At 37.1% G+C, this 24,666-nt stretch overlaps 1 protein-coding gene across 1 annotated transcript in view; it reads left to right on the forward strand.

Moving 5' to 3' along the window:
* The window catches only part of TEX15 (testis expressed 15, meiosis and synapsis associated), a 78,706-nt gene extending 62,039 nt beyond the window's left edge, over positions 1-16,667 (forward strand). The window contains exons 6-9 of the mRNA XM_012468798.3: positions 171-7,489; positions 9,511-9,569; positions 11,979-13,231; positions 16,630-16,667. Coding sequence (XP_012324221.3) covers positions 171-7,489; positions 9,511-9,569; positions 11,979-13,231; positions 16,630-16,667 — 8,669 coding nt within the window. The remainder of the gene's footprint in view (positions 1-170; positions 7,490-9,510; positions 9,570-11,978; positions 13,232-16,629) is intronic.
* The last annotated feature ends 7,999 nt before the right edge of the window (positions 16,668-24,666 follow it).

Here is a 24,666-nt window from a genome sequence, read left to right on the forward strand (position 1 = left end):
GTTCGTTAATCATCCTCTTCTCTCTTTGCTTTTTCTGTTGAAAACACATTTTAATCATCATTAGGTTATTAGCTGAACTTTCAATTAAAATCACTCAACAAGGGTACCTGTATTAATAGTTGTCTATAGAAACGCTTTTTTTTTTCAAATTTGTCTTATTATTTCCACAGAAAGGACATGCTCTCTGGATAACTGTACAGTGGCCAAAAGAATTGGAAAAGGAAAAGATGCTACTGTCATCTTTGAGCATTTCAAGAAACCTGTAGATCCAGTTGTTCAAGAAAACTGTTTATACAGTGTACCAAATTCAGAGATAAACCATTCCAACTCAAATATTTCTAACTCCTATGGAAATGTACAGAATGGAAACATTTCTATACCTGAAACATACAGTGGACAGACAGAGCACAATTTAGCAGAAATTAGAGACACTTCTCAAGTACTCTCACATGATGCAGATCTTTCACTTACGCCCAGTGATGCCAAAGCAAGTGTTAATGGTGACTTTGTGTTAAATTGGACAAGTCTTAAAAATATTTTAAGTGGTCTTAATGCTACTTTTCCTCTTCACAACAATACTGGCTCAAGCACAGTTACTACTTCAAAATTCCTCAAAGACCCAAGACTGATGAAGAGAGAAGAAAGTACGAGAGAACAGAGTAATAGTGCAGGCTTAAATGAGATTTTGCAATTTGAGAAGAGTTTAGATTATGTTAATTCAGAAATAAACCTGTCATCTACACAGTCTAATTCTACCTCCTCCTCAGAAGTTGTCCCTGGTGATCGTGCTGTTTTTACTAATTATTTGGATGCTCCTTGCTTTAACATTTCTGTTGATGATTCACAATCTTGGGCTCACAACATAGACTCTGAGGACTATGACTGTATACCTCCCGATAAAGTTACCATGGCAGGGCAATGTAAGGACCAAGGCAATTTTTCCTTCCCAATTTCTGTGTCAAATGCAGTGTCAGAGGTTAAGAACCAAAACCACAGTGAGGAGAAGGCTCAGAGAGCCCAACAGGAGTCGGTTAATGCTTATACAAAAGAGTACAATAGTCACATTTCTCAGGAATTGCAGTCTTCTAATTTAAAAACCACTTATCAGACTGGTTACCAAATGTCTACAATTTTTCCACTCCAAGAGAAAGTAAGCATTGATGAATACCTTCAAAATATTGGAAAGGTGAAAAACTTCACTGACCTGGAAGACGATTCTAAACATGAAGAAAAGCAAACATCGAGGAAAAAAATTGAGAATGATTTCACTAATGAAACAAAAATGAGTCCAATAGATAATTACATTGTTTTGCACCAAGAATATAAAGAGAGTGAGAGTCATAATTATTTTGTGAAAAGCTGTGATAAAACATTAATTACTCAAGAGTTAGAAATACCAGAATCTTCTACATCTACCATAAAGGATAAGGATGAACTAGATCGTCCAGCATTGAAATGGCAAGTTACTCCAAGTTTAGAGAGCCCATCACAAAAGTATCCTCAACACTTTGTGGAGAATGAGGATAACATTCATACAGATTTAGCTATTGCTCAAAAGCTAATGGAACTGAAATTGGGGAAAATAAATCAAAATTGTGCTAGCATTATAACTGAAGCTTTCCAGAAACCAAAAGAAGTACCCCAGGCCAAAGAAACACTCATTGATACAGTTATTTCATCTTATAACATAGAAACAGCTCATGACGATTCAAATTGCAACATAACTAGAGAACATGTATGTATCTATAGGAAAAATGAAAATGAACCAGTGTCATTAGAGAACAGTCAGAGAGACTATAAAGAAACTGCTTATGTTGAAGATAAAGGTCAAGATCATAGTCTGTTCTGTAACTCACAGTTAAACAATAATATATGCCTGAATGTTAATTTCAAAGAACAAAGAGATAATTATAAAGAAAACCAAAATGAGGCTAAAGAAAATAATGCTTCATCTGAAGAAAACAACCTAGAGAATATACATGGAGACAAAAAGCGGGGTTCTCACACAAATGAAAATTTCAGCATTATAGATGAAAAGGAAGAGGACAAAAATTACAATATAGAAATTTTGAGTTCTGAAGAATTTTCTACTACATTTAACTTGATTTGCAGAGAAAAATATGTATCAGCAGAAACTGCATTTTTAGAGAGTGAAGAAGATACCATTAGTGCCATGAAACAAAAAGATACTGAAAATACTGGAAGAAGTATAGAGCATTTGGCTTCCACAACATTTCCTGAAATTGCAAGTTCTTCAGTGTGTGTAGCCTCAAATGCTGCAGTACAGATAGCTAGTGCTACTTCCCCTGCATTAAGCACAGATAATGAAGATGACCAAATATACCAGTTTAAAGAAACGTGTTCTTCTGAAAGTCCAGATTTTGGTTTGTTAGTAAAACATAGGGTTTCTGGTTGTGAAATTGATATGGATAAAAATAAATTACAAGAATCATTTCATCAATCAATAAATGAGAACTTAGTTCTTCAAAGTATTGAATTGGAAAGTGAAATTGAAATAGAATTAGAAGATTGTGACGATGCTTTTGTATTTCAACTAGGTACACATAGCCATGAAAATGTACTTTGTGAAGAATTTGTGACCTCTTATAAGGCTCTGAAGTCTCGTATCACTTGGGAAGGTCTGTTAGCACTTGATAATGGGGAGATAGAAGTTTTGGAAAGCACCACAGGAAGGGAGAATAGTGATCAGCATTATTCTAAGGCAAGTAACTATTTTTATTCCTCTGCACAAAACAATGAAACAGAGCTTCCCAGCCCAATTTTACTTCCAGATCTACAAATTAGAATTACTAATAATATATTTAGGCCAGGATTCAGCCCCACAGCTGACTCCCTTGCATTGAAAGATAATTTTTGCACACATATAATTAATGCCACAAAACTGGAAATAAATAAGGAAGATGAAGAAACTCTAGGATTTGGCATTTATTCCCAGCCTTCTGGTGAAAATACAGATTATCCTTGTGAAGATAAAGTTGGTAATATAAGGCAAGAATCAGGACTAGTGAGTAAAGCTGAAATCGCCCTTTCTTTTGACTTGAGTAATAATACAGATGTGAATCATATGTCTGAAAATCAAAACAGTGAATCTTTGTTTACTGAACCTTCTAATGTCACAGCAATAGATGATGGAAGCAGATCTTTCTCTACAAAATCAAAAACTGCCTATAATGATACCAAAAATAAAAAGGAGGTAGAATCAAGAAGTAACAAAAGGAAGCTAGATACATCTTCCAGGGATCAGAACATATCACATAAAGATTTAAGACGGCATGAAATTTGTGGGAGGAAGAGGAGGCGAACCAGTCAAGACTCATCTGAGTGTTTTTCTTCATTATCCCAAGAACGAATTAAAACATTTTCACAGTCGGAAAAGCACATTAAGAGTGTCCTAGATATCCTAAGAGATGAAGCATCTTTATGTAAAAGCAAACGTCTTTCCAGAAAACTAGACAAAGCAGTTATTCACTTAAAAAAAGCTCATAGAAGAGTTCATACATCTTTGCAGCTTATGGTTAAAGTAGGAGAAAAGGGAAGGGGCCCATTACCAAAATCATATGCAATAATATGCAATAATTTTTGGGAAAGTTGTGACCTTCAAGGTTGTAGTTCTGTGTCTCAAAGAAGATACTATTCTACCAAGCATTTTTTGTCAAAAAGAAAATATGACAAACAGAGAAAGAAAAGAGCTCTAAAAGCTGATACTTCTAAATCATTAACCCATGTGTCCAAGTACAAGTCTTATAAAACAAGTAGAGGGAAAAAGTGCCTTTCCAGGAAAAGTATGGCTAGCAGTGTCTCAAAAAGTCACCCCATTATTCACATGGGAGAATTTAGTAATCAAGAACACCCTGAATCACAGTTGCCTGTATCCTCCACATCTCAAATTACAAGTCAGTCAGTTTATTATAATAGCAGTGTTAGCAATCCAAGTTTATCAGAAGAGCGTCAGCTCTTTTCTGGAAAAACTAGATGTCTGTTTTCCCCAAACCACTCAGATGAGAAACTAATTGAAAAAGAAAATCAAATTGATACAGAATTTTTATCTAGCATTGGTAAATATGAAAAGCTTGAGAACCATTCAGCAAATCATAAAGATGCAACTAAAGAAAACAGTTGTGAGATTAATGAAGTAATAAATGAAAGTAATTCCATATCTTCAAGTTGCATAAAAGAAAACAACATAGATTATAGTACAGGCAACAATTATGATGCCACTTGCATGGATCACACAAAGGTGAAAACTGACGTACTTATTTCAGTCTTAGATTCAAACATGGAGCACTTTTTAAATGTTGATCTCTACCAACAAAATAACCTTATTTTATCTGATTGTAAAAGAAACCTGGAAGTCAATTTTCCTATAGAAAAGTGTACAGTTCCTATTGAGAGATCCAAACAAAACATTATTACGGGAAACTTCCTTATGGACCCATTAAACCGAACCTTGATAGCAAGTAAAAAGTATAGTGTTCCTCAATTGTTATCAGCCGCTGCAGTGACAGATAGTGAGGGAGAATCTTCAAAATCTTACTTGGATAAGCAGAGAATTCTTACTATAGATTCTTTTGCAGCATCCACTACTGTATCAAATTGTGAGCAAAGCTGTAGAGGAAAGGAGCTTCTAAAGACAGAACAGTGCTCTTCAGGTAATTGCCTCCATACAAATGGGAGTGAAACAAATGTCACTGAGAATTATGAGTTGGATGTAACATCAGTAACTGAAGAAAGTAAAAGTTATGGGGAAAATATAGTGAAATTATCTTCCAGTGATAGTTCTCTGCTTTTAAAAGATACTGTAAAGGGCTCTTCTTCAGAAACATGTATTGTAAAGAAAGACACTGAGGACAGGATAATGCAGAAAGTTAAACAAGCAGAAAAAGCAAAAGGTTCTGTTTACAAAAGCATGACTGAAGGATCAACTGTTAAGACTGAGTACAAAAATCAAAAGAATCAGATCTCAGAAGAATCCTTAAATGAGAAAATGATTAAAACTAACTTGATTGATTCCCATCTAAGCTCTGAAAGTACTACTACTGAGTCAATCTCTTTGAAGAACACGGTTTCTAATCCACTTAACAAAAGAGAGAAGAAAGGGGAAATTAAAGTTAGTAATATCTCTCAGTCTGACTTGACGTTACATTCAGAAATAGCCTGTATTTCCAAACCAGAGATTCTAGGAGTTAATCATATGCCTGTTTTACCTGCTCACTCTGAAACCTGTAAAGTCACTACTTTTCTGAAGAAACCTACATCATATGTGAGTGAATTTAAAGACAAACATTCCTCAGCTAATCATACAGCCCTTATAGCTCAACTGTCTCAAATTTTGCAGAGGGCAGATGAAGCATCATCTTTGCAGATTCTACAGGAAGAAACTAAGGTTTGTCTAAATATTCTCCCTTTATTTGTGGAAGCTTTTGAAAGAAAGCAAGAATGTTCAGTTGAACAAATCCTGATTTCAAGAGAACTGTTAGTAGACCAAAACCTGTGGAATAATTGGAAACACACATTAAAACCATGTGCTGTTGACACGTTGGTAGAACTTCAAATGATGATGGAAACAATTCAATTCATTGAAAACAAAAAAAGGCGCTTAGAAGGTAAACCAACATTCCGAAGCTTGCTTTGGTATGATGAGACGCTGTACGCTGAGCTTCTTGGAAAACCACGTGGATTTCAACAGCAGTCTAATTTCTATCCTGGTTTTCAAGGAAGGTTAAAATACGATGCATTCTGTGAGTTACAGACTTACCATGATCAATTAGTTGAATTGCTCGAAGAAACAAAAAGGGAAAAGAATTCATACTATGCATTCTTAAAGTACAAGCGACAGGTTAATGAATGTGAAGCCATAATGAAGCATTGTTCTGATTGCTTTGACTTTTCTCTTTCTGTTCCATTTACTTGTGGAGTTAACTTTGGAGATAGTTTAGAAGACCTGGAAATCTTAAGAAGAAGTACTTTAAAGTTGATCAGTGTACATGGGGACTCTCCTAAAGTTCATTCATATCCAGGAAAACAGGACCATCTGTGGATTATCATAGAAATTATCTCCTCAAAGGTTAATTTTATCAAGAACAATGAGGTAGTATGTATTAAAATATCTCTTTATGGTCTGGAACATATCTTTTTTGATGCTGCAAAAAATCTTGTTTGGAAAGAGAGAGGACAGTCTTTCAGCAAAAACTCACAAAAAAAGGATGAAGAAAGACTACTCACAGTGAATAAATATGCTTTTTCTAAATTGCAGAAGATATATGATACTTTGTCTAAAGATTTAAACAATGAACAAATTTCCAGTATTGGACTTGAGGATACTATAATTGCTTCCAGAAATCATCCAATAAACAAAGCAACAATTAGCACAGAAAATTGTAAGTTTAACAGTACTTTGCTTGCACACCCAGATATTTGTTGTATTAGTGAAATATTGGATCAAGCTGAATTTGCAGACCTTAAAAAATTACAGGATCTCACCTTGAGTTGTACAGATCACTTAGAAATTTTAAAAAAATACTTTCAGATGTTGCAAGATGATAACATAGATAATATTTTTATCACAGAAGAAAATGTTTTAGATACGGTGAAAAACCACAGCCATGCAGCTGTAATTTTAAAGCCTGAAGCTATTGAAATGTATATTGAAATCGTCATGGTCTCAGAAACAATTCACTTTCTTAAAAACTCAATAGCAAAGAAACTAGAGAAACAGAGGTTTCGAGGTATGCTTTGGTTTGATTTGTCACTTCTTCCTGAGCTGGTTCAATGCCAAGAAAAAATGGCTTCTTTTTCATTTCTTAAAGAATACTCAACAGATGTTTGCCTTTGGAAAGTGATAGAAACTGCTATTTCTGAACTTAAGAAAGATCTGGATATTATCTACAAATGTAATGAAGCTGTTAATTGCTCATATGCTCTTCATTTACTCTCAAGAGAACTTCAAGAACTTTCAGAAATAAAAAAGCTTCTGAGGAAGTCCGAGTATCCCACTTCCACATATATTGAATTTGTGCCATATATAGCATCCATAAATTATGGAAGCACTATTACGGAGTTAGAATACAACTACAATCAATTTTCTACACTGCTGAAGAATATAATGTCTGCCCCTAGGAGAGATTTAGGAAAAATGGCCCATATTATGAAAGTCTTGAAAACGATTGAACATATGAAGATTATATGTGCTAAAAATGCTGAATTAACCATTTCCTTTATTCTATACCAAATGCTATGGAACCGAAGGAAGATTTTACAGCTGAAGAGAAAAGAAAACTTGAATATTCATGTTGTAAAACCTGAGGAAAATATCAATAAGTCTAGTATTTCTATGATGATTCCCCCAATATCAGAGTGCTTAATCAAAAACATTTCAAAGTCCTCTAAAAAACCACCTAGCAGTGCAGACAAATGTGAAGACTCTCAAGAACAACAGAAAAATACTGTTTCCTGTTGTAAAAAGCTAAAGGTATGAATGTTTTAAACAAAACTTTCGTAAGTATTCTTTTTGAAAACAGGTTTACTCATTAAGCAGACAAGTAGTTTGCAGAATTCTAGAAGTTGAGAATGATGTATTGTCTGGCAAAATGAATTTACTAACTATAATATTGAATTAAACTATTCATATTATCTATAAGATGATATATATATATAGGTGATACCTTGAAAATGTCTACTTTTTAAACATAAATGTTTTAACTTAGAAATCATCTTTTGGAAGCACATGAATTTTAATAGCTTCTTAAGGGAGAGTTCAATATTATGAATATTAAGTGAATGACCAGTATTTACTGTGTAGCTTCTACATAACAAGCCTATGCCCAGTATAGTGAATGTTAAAAACTGGCTAACAAAGTCTGTCTTCTTGACCATTATCATCTGAATGGAGAAATATGACAAATATTTTTCGAGAGATAATTATCAAGGAGTTAAAAGTTCTATGTTAAATACATTTTAACAAATTGTCTATAGCATTTAATATGTACCTGGCAGTGATTTATTTTATACAAAATCCCTTATGATGTATCTCCTGTTATCTTAAAGATAAGGAAATTGGGACATAGAGGAAATGAGTATCCGAGGTCACAGAGTTTAGTAAATGGGAGCACCCAGCTCTAAAGAAGGCAGTCTGGCCTCCACATCCCTTACTGACAGTTGTCCCAGCTCTGCTGTAAGAGGTTTCTCTTACAAACTGTTCAAGACTTCTTAGTTCAGAAGTATAGAAAAGAAACCTATATGCAGCTGGGCACAATAGCTCCTACCCGTAATCCCAGCACTTTGGGAGGCCAAGGCGGGCAGACTGCTTGAGCCCAGGAGTTTAAGATGCCTGGGCAACATAGTAAGACCTCGTCTCTACTAACAATACCAAAAAAGCTGGACGTGGGGTGGCATACACCTGTACTCCCAGCTACTTGGGAGGTTGAAGTAGGAGGATTGCTTGAGCACAGAGGCAGAGGTTGCAGTGAGCTGAGATTACACCACTACACTTCAAACTGGGTGACGGAGTAAGACTCTGTTTCAAGAAAAAAATAATATATTTGTAGTCTGAAACAATTTAACTTAGTGGGTAAGAATAATCTATGGCTAGAGAAGGTTATTTTAGATTATGGAATGTCTTAAATTAGAACTAAGGAGTTTGAACTTCATTCTGTACACATTGAAGTATACTGTCATATGAAATGTTTTTTTCCAATGGTGTAATGGATAGATTCTGAGTATATAAGTCATATACATCTTCTATAAAAGTATTTGTAGTAGTAAGTAGTAGTACTATATATAGTAGTACTATATACTTATAGTGATAAGTTAGTCATAGCTTAGAAAAAGGTGTTAGAAAGGAAAATTCATATTTGACAGACATGACTTAAAGAATTGATGGTGCTTAGCAACTGGTTTACAAGAAAGGGCATAAAAGAGGGAGGAAGCAGTCATAAATGGACTTCAAGATTAGTTTTAAGGGCCAGGTACCATGGCTTATGCCTGTAATCCACTTTGGGAGGCTGAGGCAGGTGGATCACCTGAGGTCAGGAGTTTGAGACCAGCCTGGCCAACATAGTGAAACCCCATTTCTACTAAAAATATAAAAATCAGCTGGGTGTGGTAGTGGGCACCTTTAGTCCCCACTACTCGGGAGGCTGAGGCAGGAGAATCGCTTTAACCAAGGAGGTGGAGGTTACAGTGAGCCGAGATCACACCACTGCGCTGCAGCCTGGGTGACAGAGCAAGACTCCATCTCAAAAAAAAAAAAAAAAAAGATGTGAGGATAAGAATTATGTTGCAAATTTCTTTTTTTTAAAGTTACTCCAAACATATGTGAAATATGGGAAGTCTAGGAGAGTCACTGCTTTCTGCAGGAAGGTGATAATTAATGAGTTAACTTCAGATGATGTCAGAACAAGAAATTACAAATATCTAATATTGAAATAATAATTATTTGTATTATAGTTTGTCATCACTAATGTAGATTTTCTTTGTATCTTTTAAACACAGGTGGACATGAAAGATGTCACAAAAATCAGCAGAGAAAAGGCAACTTTCAAGCATCCAAGGTAGGAGTTGCCATCAGCCTTATGTGAAAAAAAAATGAACAAAATTGGGCAAATACTGAACAACTAGAATAAACTAATTGTTTATATATAATGCCATTGGATCATACGTATAACTTAAGGGATAAGAGTAAGCTAAGAAAAAAGAAATTTCTTTGAAATTATACAGTTTCTGAAATTCAGCCTAAGGAGTTTGAACTTCATTCTATAAGTATTAAAGGCTAAAGTCATGTGAAATGTGTTTTTTCAGTGACTTAAAAGTTAAATAAGTTTTTTCAGTGACTTAATACATTCTGAGTATTGTTAGAAGTAAGTCAGCCAAGGCTTAGAAAAGGGTCATTGTTTCACAGAATAAGAAAGAAAAATTCATATCTGATAGACAATACTTAAAAGAATTGATAGGGCTTAGTAACTGGTTTACTAAAAAAGGACTTTTAAAACAAAAAAGGGACTTTTAAAAATAGGACAAGTGATAAGATTATTATTATTTTTTTTTTTGACAGTGTCTTGCTCTGACACCAGGCTGGAGTGCAGTGGTGCAATCTCGGCTCACTGCAACCTCCACCTCCCAGGTTCAAGCCTCTCCTGCCTCAGCCCCGAGTAGCTGGGACTACAGGGGTGCACCACAACACCCAGCTAATTTTTGTATTTTTTTAGTACAGACAGAGTTTCACCATGTTAGTCAGGATGGTCTTGATCTCTTGACCTTGTGATCCGCTCACCTTGGCCTCCCAAAGTGCTGGGATTACAGGCGTGAGCCACCGTGCCCGGCCTACTTTTTTTTTTAACTTGTGCATTTTGAAGAACAGCAGATTTCAAAATTGCCATTTTAATGAGAACCTACATCGTCATCAATTCCCATATAATACTTTGAGTTCTCAGAAAGCATAATTTTGATTTTAATTGTGTTTATAGTGATGTTTCAGTGGGGATGAATTCAATAAAATATGGGGCTTTTAGTTTCTTGAATGAAACATAGGAATTCCAGGCCAAAGATGAATTCCTCTTGACTATAGAGAAATAGTACTTCTTTTCCCATCTCAACATATTTCCTCATACAATTTAACAATTTCATAAAGCACCAAAAAATATAATTACGGGCCAGGTGCGGTAGCTCACACCTGTAATTCCTGCAGTTTGGGAGGCCAAGGCAGGTGGATCGCCTGAGGTCAGGAGATTGAGACCAACCTGACCAGCATGGTGAAACCCCATCTCTACTGAATATACAAAAATTATCCAGGCGCGGTGGCAGGCACCTGTAATCCCAGCTACTTGGGAGGCTGAGGCAGGAGAATCACTTGAACCCGGGAGGCGGAGATTGCAGTGAGCCAACATGGCACCACTGCAATCCAGCCTGGTCAACAGATGAGACTCTGTTTCAAAAGAATAAATTAAATATATATATATATATATGCATATATATATATATAAAAATACAGAAATATTTCATATATATTATATATATAAAATTATCTTGGGGACCTGCATTAACTTTCTGGCTCTAGACATTCCCATATGGATACTTCTTTTTTTTTTTTTTTTTTTTGAGACAGAGTCACACTCTGTTGCCCAGGCTGGAATGCAGTGGTGCGATCTCAACTCCCTGCAACCTCCACTTCCCAGGTTCAGGTGATTCTTCTGCCTCAGCCTCCTGAGTAGCTGAGATTACAGGCACGCGCCACCGCGCCTAGCTAATTTTTGTATTTTTGGTAGGGGCGGGGTTTCACCATGTTGGTCAGACTGGTCTTGAATTCCTGACCTCATGATCCACCTGCCTCGGCCTCTCAAAGTGCTGGGATTACAGGCATGAGCCACCATGCCCGTCCAATGGATGATTCTCTTAGCTGCTTGAGACTGTCTGAATTTAGCTAATAATTTCAAGGCTATTAAGTTGGCAAGAAATTTTGGAGGTGTGCTTTTCCTATTCTCAAAGATGAACAGACAAAAACATCTTAGTCTGTTATAACAGAGAGGGAAGAAGTCTTTGGTGAGAAGGCAGGGGCCACAGCTAGTAGTTTGCTGTTATTTATAGCTATTTACAAGTAATGAGGATCATCAGCAGGCAGGAGGCATATGAATTTAAAAAGCTATACTGAACAATTGACTAGTGATCAGTTTCCTACTTTTAAAAGCCTCCATTAGAAAATGTCTAAGGCACAAAATAGTTTATTACAATATTGGAAATGTATTTAAAATGTAGAGCATATCATCTTTGGTAGGAAAAATTATCTAAATCCAAACCACGGCAGTCAAAACTGGGAAAATATGTTACTTGTATAGCGCCAATAGAATGAGAAAATGTAAATCTTAAGAACTCTTCTCCTAGGTAAAAATTTCAAATATATATTTCCATTAAAATGTTGTGACACTATATATTTAAAGTCATTTTTATGTGTGTATTGCACCTAATAGGACTACAGGATCTCAACCCGAAAGTGAAAAGAAAATAGTATCAAGTTCATCTAACAATCTGAAAAGAAACCATTTAACTCCAAAAAAGGTTGAAATGCAAAGATCATTACCTGGCTCACTTTTAGAGAACCCAAAAGACACTTGCACGTCAAAGTCAGAAATCAAAATAGACTTAACTGTGTCAGAACACTTCACTGGACAACAGGAAAATTTAACTAACATAAAGAAAACAAATGTGAACTTCAGCGCTGCTGAAACAAAAAGTGATAACAAAGATTGTGCTGCTTTTGCAATTTGTGACCAAAAAAGTGTACATGGCACATTTTCTCCAGACCATGAGACAGTTATGAAGAAATTTCTTAAAAATTCCCCAGATCCCACCCAAAAATCCTGTCTTTCTGACATGAACCCAGGAACTGATGTTTCTCTTGTGCCTGATACATCAGTGCTCTCAAAGTCAATTATCTGTTTTGAGAAAGATGGCCATATTGATCTAGAAATGAATGACACAGTCTTTAAACTTCAAGATAATGATATAGTAAATTCATCTATTAAAAATTCCACATGCATGACTTCTCCAGAACCCATTTTTATCCAGAACAAAATTCCTACTCTACAGATAAATAAACTACAGCCTGCAGAAACTGAGTCAGAGGACAAATACATGAAGGATACATTGAATCCCAATATAGTACATACTTTTGGAGCATCTGGGCCTATAACTCTTAATGTGAATCAAACAGCAGAGTACTCTTTTTCTGAACAACAGAATGACGAAAATTCCAAAGTCCTACCTCAGAATGCTGCCACATATTGGAATGAACTTCCACAGTCTGCATGTACTCCAGTATATAATTCTTCTGAGAATTTATTTGGAACTTCATATCCATACTATTCTTGGTATGTTTATCATTACAGCAGCAGCAATGGCAATGCCATTACCCAGACATACCAAGAAATAACATCATATGAAGTACAGCCACCTTCTTCTGGGCTGTTGACCACAGTGGCAAGTACTACCCAGAGCACACATTCTAATCTTCTGTCCTCGCAATATTTTACTTACTTTGCTAGGGAGCCACAAGCAAATAATTTTGTGCCAGTGAATGGGTATTGTCAATCTCAAATACCTGCTGCTGATAATTTTCAGCAACCAATTTTTTCACAATATGCTTCTCATCAGCCATTACCACAAGCTACATACCCTTACCTTGCTAATCTAGATGTGCCTCCAGAAGTTCCTTGGACTTATGGTGAGTTTCACATTTTAATGCCTGCTTTATCGAGTTGTTACTTTTAACTATGTCCATTTATGTAAGTAGAATTTACAGTAAGTGATGAGTTAGAAGGAGAGAAAGCAGTCATTTTTCTGTACAGATCTGTAGAATTGCTCATGGACTGGGCAGAAAGGGTGAAAATCTAGGTTGTCGAAAATTCAAGCAAAAAAAACCTGGTAGTATCACTAATATATTCTTCATGTGTTCTTCAGTAAAACCCAACTGTAGGGAATAGTTAAGTAACTTACAGTTAATCCATACAGTGAAATATGATGCAACCATTGAAGGGTTTTTAATAACGTAACTTTTTTTTTTTTGAGTTGGAGTTCTCTCTTGTCGGCCAGGCTGGAGTGCAATGGCTCTATCTCAGCTACTGCAACATCTGCCTCCCAGGTTCAAGCAATTCTCCTGCCTCAGCCTCCCGAGTAGCTGGGATTACAGTCATGTACCACTACGCCCGCTAATTTTGTATTTTTAGTAGAGAAGGTGTTTATTCATGTTGGTCAGGCTGGTCTTGAACTCTCAACCTCAGGTGATCTGCCCGCCTCGGCCTCCCAAAGTGCTGGGATTACAGGCATGAGCCACCATGCCCGGCCATTAATAATGTGACATTTTTTAAAAATATATCATACAAACTTACCTACATAAATCTGGAAATACATAGACATACTGAAATAAAATATACCAATATTTTAATTCGTCTGTCTTCAGGTAATAAAATTTGGGATATGTAGAGAATGTTTTCCTGTATTTTCTAGATTATCTACTGTGAAACATACATTATTTTGATAATTAGAGGAAAAACACAGTAAAGAACTAAAATGGGAAAAGAAATTTAAATTAATTCTTCTCTTTCTCTCAGTTATCTAATACAGTATCTTAGTGTAAGTGAATAGAGTTAACTGAAATGTATTGGTAAAGAACTTGGTAGTTTGCTCTGTAACATGAAAATTTTTCCCTCTAAAATGCTTAATTCTACTTGTAAAATACCATGATAAGAATATAGGTGTTTTAATTACATTGAAATGTGCATTTACCAGAGTTAAAGCAAAATATAAAAACAATTATTAATCCTGCAGAAGAAGTTACACTAACAACCAAATATTCTACCATCGGAGATAAAAAGTACTTTAAATAAAAATAACCATCTTTTAATATACAGAGAAATGCAAGATATATATATATATATTTTAGGCAGTGTTTCATTCCATTGCCTAGGCTGGAGTCCAGTGGCATGTTCATAGCTATTGAAACCTCAAACTCCTGAGCTCAAGCTATCCTCCCATCTCAGCATCCCAAGTAGCTGGAACTACAGGCATGCACCACCATGTCCAGCAAATTATTTTTAATTAATTTTTAGTAGAGGCTGAGCACCTATAAGCCCAACATTTTGGGAGGTGGAAGTGGGCAGATCACTTGAGGCCAGGAGTTCTGCCAACATGGCAGAACCCCATCTCTACTGAAAATACGAAAATTAGCTGGACGTGGTAGCACACACCTGTAATCCCAGCTACTCAGGAAGCTGAGGCATGAGAATCACTGCAACTCAGGAGGCAGACGTTGCAGTGAGCCAAGATCATGCCACTGTACTCCAGCCTGGGCGACAGAGGGAGATATATATATTAGTAGAGACGAGGTTTTACTGTGTTGCCTAGGGTGGTCTCGGACTCCTGGCCTTAAGTGATCCTCCTGCCCCTGCCTTCCAAAGTGTGGGATTACAGGTGTAAGGCATCAGGCCCAGAGAATTTCATTTAAAAAGTTTCTAAACCCTGGATATTGTTACAAATTAATATGTAGAAAAAAATGAGAGGCCATAAGTCTGAATTGAGCAAGAAGCAACCTGTTCACATAGTTCTATTTCTAATTGAGAAATCTGATTACATCAGTACCTCTGCATTGGAGTTATATCACTGATCACTATAACCTATAGGGTAAAATTCAAATAATTGAGCCTGTAATGCAGAGCCCTTCACAGTCCTGTATATTCAACCTTATCTCCCACCACTTCCACTTCTGCATTCAAGCCACATTGGACAGCTTAATGTTCTCCCATAGGACAATCTGTTTCGTACTTCTGTAGTACTTTTTGTGTGCTTTTTTCATGTAAGACATGTGAGTATTAAACGGCATCGTAATAATCTCTGTATCTTTCCCTTTCTTCCCTACCACTGTAAATGACTTTACACAGGGCTAGAAATTTTTCACCTAAGGTAGAACATAAGGAAAATGATAAAAGAGGGGAGAAAAGGCTGGGTGCAGTAGCTCACACCTGTAATCCCAGCATTCTGGGAGGCCGAGGTGGGCGGATCACTTGAGGTCAGGAGTTCAAGACCAGCCTGGCCAACTTAGCGAAACCCTGTCTCTACTAAAAATACAGAATTAGTCGGATGTGGTGGTGCATGCCTGTAATCTCAGCTACTTGGGAGGCTGAGGCAGGAGAATGGCTTGAACCCAGGAAGCGGAGGTTGCAGTGAGCCAAGATCACGCTTCTGCACTCTAGACTGGGTGACAGAGTGAAACTCCATCTCAAAGGAAAAAAAAAGAAGCAAAAAGAGGAAGAAAGTCTATAATGACTTTTTTCCTTTTTGATTAATTTGATACCATTGCTGATGCTGTAAGGATGAACACAAAGCATAGTAGATGGGGCAAACCTATGAATTAAAGTAGATACTTTAATTTCTGAGATAGGAAATCTTGATTGTAATTGCTTCAGACAGACAGGTTCTCATAGTTTGGGTTTTCTTTTGTTCTTAATAGTTAAGCTATTTGTGATGTTAAAAAAAAAAAAAAGATAGCTCTGGAATTACCTCCTTGGTTGTATTAGTCCAGTGAAAATAAAAGAAAAAGAAATAATTATTTATTTATTATAATATCCAAAAGTCGCTCTGAAAAAGTTAAGGAGGCAGTTGCAATGTTATAAGCACATCTTTGAGTTACCGTGAGTGCAAATAATCCACAGAAATCACCTCTCACACTTAATGGGAACGGCATTCTTAAATATGTGAAAATCTCTTGGACCCATTTGTCACTGCATTTTTCATGGTTCTTGTATTCAACACCGGAAAATGGAACTAAAGGACTGTGCTTGAGTGAGCCCTGTGTCCCAGTCACATTATGTCTTTTATTACATTTAATTTCACAGGATACCTTAGAGAGATGCAGAAATACTGCTCTTCTACAGATGAGGAAACCACTCCTCAGAGAGCCTTAAATAACTTTCATAGGATCCAGTGATCCTATGGCTACTTAAGGGCAGATAAGCACTTTGATCTCTTTAGCTGTAATTTAAACTCAGATTCTTTCCACTATACTATCATGTACCATTAGTCTAAATTATTTGCTTCTTTAAATCTTTGCGGTGTTTTTCCTTCCAGCTCCATGGCACCAACAATCCTTTCATCCAGGACACTGAAAATAGTCTTCTGTCTACTGAAATAAAGGAGACATAACAAGTTTTTCCAAGTATTTTTTACTTTTTTTTTTTTTTAACATTTAATGATTTTTAATGTGTCTCATATGGTTCTTTGTAAAATATGCAAATAAAACAGTCCAGCACATATCACATAGGACGTCAGTTTCTAACATCTGATATACCAGCATTATTTCCATGCAGTTATAAGGGGAAGATATTATGATCAAGATTAAGCAGTAGTGGTAAAATCTTTAAAGCATTCTTGCTTCTGATGTTTTAATACATTGTTGATGGCATTGTGCCATTTGAGCTGAAAGTAGGATTTTTTTCATTAGTCATCAAACCAACAATTTGATAATTCTTGACACTTTATTATATAATTTACAATTCTATGCCATATATGGCAAATTCCTTCAATTTCAATATTTTATAGTTTTTACTCGTAAAATATTTTTAATAAGAAAAATTGGTTTGCATACTTTCAGTGTTTCCTTGAGTACAGATTTTTTTAACTTTTATATTGGAAGCAATTGTAGTTAATTATATTGGCATTGAAGCACTTTCAGTGCCTTTTTCTACAAGAGCCATTTCCAGAAGATTATTTTGTTTTTGGATTTCACAATTTAAATAGTTATTTTAATGATTTTGTAGCAGACAATCTAGAACAATGTTTATGCTTATGCAGTTAGTTTATTATAATAATTTTTAAAATGTAGCACAAATACAGTTTTTTCATGCTCCAGTCATAAATTTTTCTTTTACATTCTGCAAAAGTGAAAGCTCTCTTAGTAATAATCATCATAGGGCATAGTATATAGTATGTAACTGCAGTCTTGAGTGGTCTCTGTTCATACATTACCTTTCTTGCTCAACAACTATTCCTGTTTTCTGTAAGACCCTAGTCAGACAAAGCCCTTACAACTGGATAGACCTTTCCCAAGTGTTAGCCCTAAAATGTGACAGAGAATCGGTTTGGCTGAATCTAAACAAATAATTAGCAAAACTTCAGTGTTTTTGCAAACTTTTTATATAAGCAAATTTTTTGTGTTATCTGGCACAGGCCTTTGAACAGACTAATTCTACTTAATGTAAACAAAAAATAATTTTTCAATTTAGAAAGACAATGAGAATCCCCAGGATAAGCCTCTTTATAGTCACTTTAACCAACTAGGATGGAATTCAGAATACCTAAGCTGCTTCTTTAACATACAGATGTTTAAAAAGCTGAAGGTCAAGCAAAGAACAGTAACTGAAAGAAATCAGGGATTTGAAAAGATGATAGAGTTAAAGCAATATTAAAATAACATTTATATTTTGGTCATGTAGTTTTATTTTAAAATAGTCTGTCAGAATCGGAACTCCTGAACAACTTGGAAAGCAATAATATTAACTGGTATTCAAAAATGAATAACAGCCATTTGATTTATGCTTCCCTCAGTCATTTGGTTTATGTTTGGTTATGGAAAGATGTTACAGCATTTATTGTTAATACTACTTCTAATAGGTAAACCAGAAATTAAACATTCTTGTTAAGGACTCTAAACTTTCAGATTCTGTTGACATTGTCTTTGTGATATTTTTCTTTCATGGGTTTTAATTTCTCTTAAAGAATATTCAGTTACATTTTTCAAAAATCTGTACTTGACAGAATACTAAAAAATTGAATATTTTTCTCTCAATTATATGGTTTGATTCTAAATGTTAAAATAGAACAAATTAAAATTGAGCAAATTTTATAAACAAGAAAAACCTGTTTGTAAATATTTTTGTTAAAGAAGAATTATTTGAATAAACTGGATTCCTTCTAGTTTCAGGGGTTTTTCTTTTGTATTTCTTGAATAACAAGTGTAAATATGGGTTGGGTGTGATGGCTCAGACCTGTAATCCCAACACTTTGGGAGGCTGAGGCAGGCAGATCACCTGAGGTCAGGAGTTCAACACCAGCATGGGCAACATGACAAAACTCTGTCTTTACTAAAAATACAAGAATTAGCCAGGCGTGGTGGTGGGTGCCTGTAATCCTAGCTACTCAGAAGGCTGAGGCAGGAGAATAGCTTAAACTCAGGAGGCAGAGGTTGCCATGAGCTGAGATAGTACAACTGCACTCCAACCTGAGCAACAGAACGAGACACTGTCTCAATGAAAGCAACAACAAAAAACATGTAGGTGGTCCTAGGTTTACACATACCTATTACAGTAAAAACAATCCACGAGGAACTGACCTTGTGTCTTACTTCATTTTCTGTTGCTTGTAACAGAATATCACAGGCTAGGTAATTTATAAAGGCAAGAAATATATTTGGCTCACAGTCCTTGAACCTGGGATGTCCAAGATCTAAGGAGCTGCATCTTGTGAGAGCATAAAATGGCGTGAGAGAGCAAGAGATTGAGCTCATCCTTTATAAGGATGCACTGCCACAGACTAACCCATTCCCACAACAACGGCATTAATCTATTCATGAGGGCACAGCCGTCATGACCTAATCACCTCTTAAAGGTCCCACCTGTCAACAATGTTGGCATTGGGGATTAACATTCCAACATATGAACCTTGGGGGATACATTCAAACCTTAGCAATTAGATAACTAAATAAACTGCTGGAACACCTTTTCCGCTCCAGCTGCGTTTGCCTTCACCCCCGCCCTTTCCTCTCGATGTTAAAAACTACATTACAGCCTGCAGTTTCATATGACAAGCCAAAGTCCCTGCCCTCATTTACAATTCTCATTCCAGTCAAGGAAGACAAATAACACATGTATAATTATTTTGCGTCATAAGCAGTGGTATGTTAAAAAAAGAAAAAAAAAGAAAGAAAAACTAAGTAATGGACCAGAGAATGGATGATACATAAACTGAGATATTCAGTGATGGCCTCTTTTGACAAGGTAAGCATCCTCAGCCTCCCAAAGCATTGGTATTACAGGTGTGAGCCACCAAACCCAGGCAGAAGACTTCTTTAAGATAACCTGTAGAGCCATTAATCTCAAAATACTGCATTCTGGCCAGACATAGTGGCTCATGCCTGTAATCCCAATGCTTTAGAAGCCAAGGCAGGGGGATCTTTTGAGCCCAAAAGTTCAAGACCAGCCTGGGAAACATGGCAAGACCCCATCTATACAAAAAAAGAAAAAAGAAGAAGAAACCCTGCATTTTAAAATGGCAAACAGCATTTATCTTCAGATTCATAACTTTTTTTATTTGTCTGTCTGTTTGAGATGGAGTCTTGCTCTGTCTCCCAGGCTAGAGTGCAGTGGAGCAATCTCAGCTCACTGCAACCTCTGCCTCCTGGGTTCAAGAGATTCTTCTGCCTCTGCCTCCTGGGTTCAAGAGATTCTTCTGCCTCAGCCTCCTGAGTAGCTGGGATTACAGACACCCACCACCATGCCTGGCTTATTTTTGCATTTTTAGTAGAGATGGGGTTTCACCATCTTGGACATCTGGTCTTGAACTCCTGATGTCGTGATCTAGTCACCTTGGCCTCCCAAAGTTCTGAGATTACAGGCATGAGCCACCACACCTGGCCCTTAACTTGTTTTGAGACAGGGTCTCTGTCACCCAGGCTGGAGTGCAGTGGCATGATCTTTGCACACTGTAGCCTCACCCTCTCAGGCTCAAGTGATCCTCCCACCTCAGCCTCCCAAGTAGCTGGGACTACAGACACACACCACCATGCCTAGCTAATTTTTATATTTTTCATAGAGACAGAGTTTTGCCATGTTACCCAAGCTGATCTCAAACTCCTGGGTTCAAGTGATCCTCCCACCCCAGACTCCAGAAGTGCTGGGATTACAGATGTGAACTATGCCACCTGGCCACTTTTTTATTTTTAAAGTCTATTTACCTTTATTGAGCTAATGTATGCTGGGTTTAATACCTGGGTGATGGGTTGATAGGTGCAGCAAACCACTATAGCACATTTACCCTATGTAACAAACCTGCACATCCTGCACATGTACCCTAGAACTTAAAAAAAAATTTTTTTTGAGACAGAGTCTCGCTCTGTCGCCCAGGCTGAAGTGCAGTGGTGCAATCTTGGCTCACTGCAACCTCCACCTTCCAGGTTCAAGCAATTCTTCTGCCTCAGCCTCCCAAGTAGCTGGGATTCCAGGCACCTCCCACCATGCTTAGCTAATTTTTGTATTTTTAGTAGAGACAGGGTTTCACCATGTTGGGCAGGCTGATCTTGAACTCCTGACCTCGTGATCCGCCCACCTCGGCCTCCCAAAGTGCTGAGAACAGGCATGAGCCACCACACCTAGCCAGTGATTATTTTTTAGGAGTCTATTTTAGGAGTCTATTTTAGTCTATATTTTAGGAGTCTACTTTATTAAGTAAGAATATAGGGCTTTGACAGGTTTCTTTTTTCAAATGTGAATGAGAGTTCAGATTGAGAAGATGGTCTAGTCAGTTGAGGATATTTGTTTAAAGATTACAGCCAGGCGCAGTGGCTCACGCCTGTATTCCCAGCACTTTGGGAGGCCAAGGCAGACAGATCACCTGAGGTCAGGAGATCAAGACCAGCCTGGTCAACATGGCAAAACCCTGTCTCTACTAAAAATACAAAAATTAGCCGAGTGTGGTGGTGCATGCCTGTAATCCCAGCTACTCGGGAGGCTGAGGCAGGAGAATCGCTTGAACCCAGAAGGCAGAGGTTGCAGTGAGCTGAGATGATGCCATTGCACTCCAGCCTGGGCAACAAGAGCAAAATGCCGTCTCAAAAAAAAAAAAAAAAAAAAAAGACATACATGCAGCCAACAAGCATATGAAAAAAAGCTCAAGTTCAACGTCACTGATGAGAAATGCAAATCAAAACTACAATTAGATACCATCTCACACCAGTCAGAATGCATTTTTTTTTTTTTTTTTTTTTTTTTTTTGGTGAGAAATGGAGTCTCGCTCTGTTGCCAGGCTAGAGTGCAGTGGCATAATCTTGGCTTACTGCAACCTCTGCCTCCCGGGATCAAGCAATTCTCCTGTCTCAGCCTCCCAAGTAACTGGGACTACAGGCGTGCACCAACATGCCCAACTAATTATTTTTAGTAGAGATGGGGTTTCACCATGTCAGCCAGGATGGTCTCCATCTCTTGTCCTTGTGATCTGCCTGCCTCAGCATCCCAAAGTGCTGGGATTACAGGCGTGAGCCACCGCACCCAGCAGCTATTTTTAAGTTAAAAAGTCAAAAAATAACAGATACTGGCAAGGTTGTGGAGAAAAGGGAACACTTAGACACTGTCAGTGGGAAGATAAATTAGTTCAACCATTATGGAAAATAGTATGGTGATTCCTCAAAGAGCTAAAAGCAGAACTACCATTTGGCCCAGCAATCCCATTACTAGGTATGTACCCAGAGGAATATAAATCATTGTACCATAAAGACACATGTGAATGTTCATTGTAGCACAATTCCCAATAGTAAAGACATGGAATCAACCTAAATGCCTATTAATGACAGACCGAATACAGAAAATATGGTACGTATATGCCATGGGATACTATACAGCATAAAAAGAGAACAAGATCATGTCTTATATGGGAACCTGGATTGTGCTAGAGGCTGTCATCCTTAGCAAACTAAGGCAGAAGCAGAAAACCAAGTACCACATGTTCTCATAAGTGGGAGCTACATGATGAGAACTCATGAACACAAAGGAGGGAACAACAGACACTCGAGTCTATTTAGGGGTTGAGGGTGGGAACAACAGACACTGGAGTCTAGTTAGGGGTTGAGGGTGGGAGAAGGGAGAGGAGCAGAAAAGATAACTATTGAGTACTGGGCTTAATACCTGGGTGACGAAATAATCTGTACAGCAAACCCCCATGACACAAGTTCACCTATGTAACAAGCCTCCACACGTACCCCCAAACCTAAAGTTAAAAGTTTAAATAAATGTTGGCCACAAAAAAAATTGTCTAGATTTGCAGTGATACAAAGATGGAGAGATAATTCTTACATGAGATTGATTAGTAGATTTTGAAACATCTGGCAAGCAATAGTAGATGATCTATGTGTAAGTCTGTTGTGCCAAACCAAGCCTAGTGTGATAAGGGCCCTGCCTAGAGGGTGGCTGTGAGAGTGAAGGATTGGATTCTAGAGGCATTTGAGAAGGAAAGAGTTGGCAGGATTTTGTGACTGATTGGATATAAGTGATAACAGAGAGGAGAGAGGCCCAAATGACTCCTAGGGCACCATAATTTATGTTTTTAGTGTATGAAGAAAGAATAATAAGAAACATGAGTTAATGACTCATTCTTTGCCAGAACTTGATGGTCTGAATTTATATACTTTGTTCTGTATATGAGAAGGATAATAAAAATTGTAGTAAAAATTTTTTAAAACGGAAAGTAAGGAGTTAATTTCTGTAGCAAACTATGAAAGCATATACATTATATGCATGCATTAAAAAATTATCATGTAACTATGACAACTTAAAATTCAACTGTATTTATTTGTTTATTTACCCACCCTGAGACAGAGTCTAGATCTGTTGCCCAGGCTGGATTGCAGTGGTGTGGTCATGGCTTACTGCAGTCTTGAACTCCAGTGCTCAAGCAATCCTACCATCTCAGCCTCACAAGTAGCTAGGACTTCAGGCTCACACTGCCACGTCCAGCTAATTTTTAATTTTTTTTTCTAGAGACAGGGTCTTGCCATGTTGCCCAGGCTGGTCTTGAACTCCTGGCCTCAAGTTATCCTCCTGCCTTGGCCTCCCAACATGTTTGGAATACAGGCATGAGCCACCATGCCCAGCCAAAATTCAACTGTTTTAAAAAGTGTTATATAACAAGCCAACTATAGTGCTAACCAGGACTGTAAAAGTTATAAATTCAGCTGTCAAAGGATTTATTAATGCTAGGAGCAGGGGCTATAAACTTTCATTCTGTTATAAGAGGAATAAAAAAGAACTACAGACAAGTCTTGGAAGCTTTTTAGTAGATTTATTTTTCACAGCAATAAATAGGCATAGCAGTTCTGAAACCATTTATGTATATCGAATTGAACAAATGAGTAAATGTCATTTGATGTTTTGGGGAGTCAGAGGTCTCATTGTGGAAGAAGGGAGGATAAGAGTCCTCAAAGGGATGAGGACAGTGATTCATGTCTGTAATCTCAGTACTTTGGGAGGCTGAGGCAGACAGATCACCTGAGATCAGGAGTTCGAGGCCAGCCTGGCCAACATGGTGAAACCCTATCTCTACTAAAAATACAAAAATTAACCAGGTGTGGTGGTGCATGTCTGTAATCCCAGCTGCTTTGGAGCCAAGGCGTGAGAATTGCTTGAACCCAGGAGGTGGAGGTTGCAGTGAGCCAAGATGGTACCACTGTACTCCAGCCTGGGAGACAGAGTGAGACTCCATCTCAAAAAATAAAAATAAAATAGATATCAGTATAAATTAAGCCCTCTTAAGTATTTGACTAATTACTAATCTATGCATTGAGATAACTACCCAGTCTGCGAGGGGAAGGAACCATCAGGAAGCTGTGGTGAAACAATTCCCAAGGCTCATACAGGACTGGGAATAGTTTGTGTTCCCACCAGCTAGGGTGAAAAGGCCTTGTAATATAGAAAACATACAGTAGGGTCTTCAGAAGGATATCATCTTAGTATGGGGCCACGTTAGCCCTTGACTAAAAGCTGCTCTGAACCCTCCCTCCTTTAAAAGCTCAAAAGCAAGACTTGCCTTGAAAAAATCCAACTAATTCCAAGTAATCACACACTAGAACAAAGCTCAACACTAGTTAAATAACCACAGCAAAATCCAATCAACGTGTAAAATTCATCTGTCATCTAATCAAACATTACTAGGCTGGCAAAACAACACAAAAATATGACCCATCGCTAGGAAAACAAACAGTGAAATGACAGAAATGATGAAATTACTGAACAAGGATATAAAATCAGCAATTATAAATATACTTCATATGGTCAAGAATATAGAGGCAAATAACATAGGAGACAAATGGAAGATATAAAAAGTATGCAAAAGGAACTTTTATCT

The sequence above is a fragment of the Aotus nancymaae genome, unplaced genomic scaffold (genome assembly GCF_030222135.1).
Source record: "Aotus nancymaae isolate 86718 unplaced genomic scaffold, 86718_ANA_hifiasm-v0.15.2.pri h1tg000079l, whole genome shotgun sequence".
NCBI lineage: Eukaryota > Metazoa > Chordata > Mammalia > Primates > Aotidae > Aotus > Aotus nancymaae.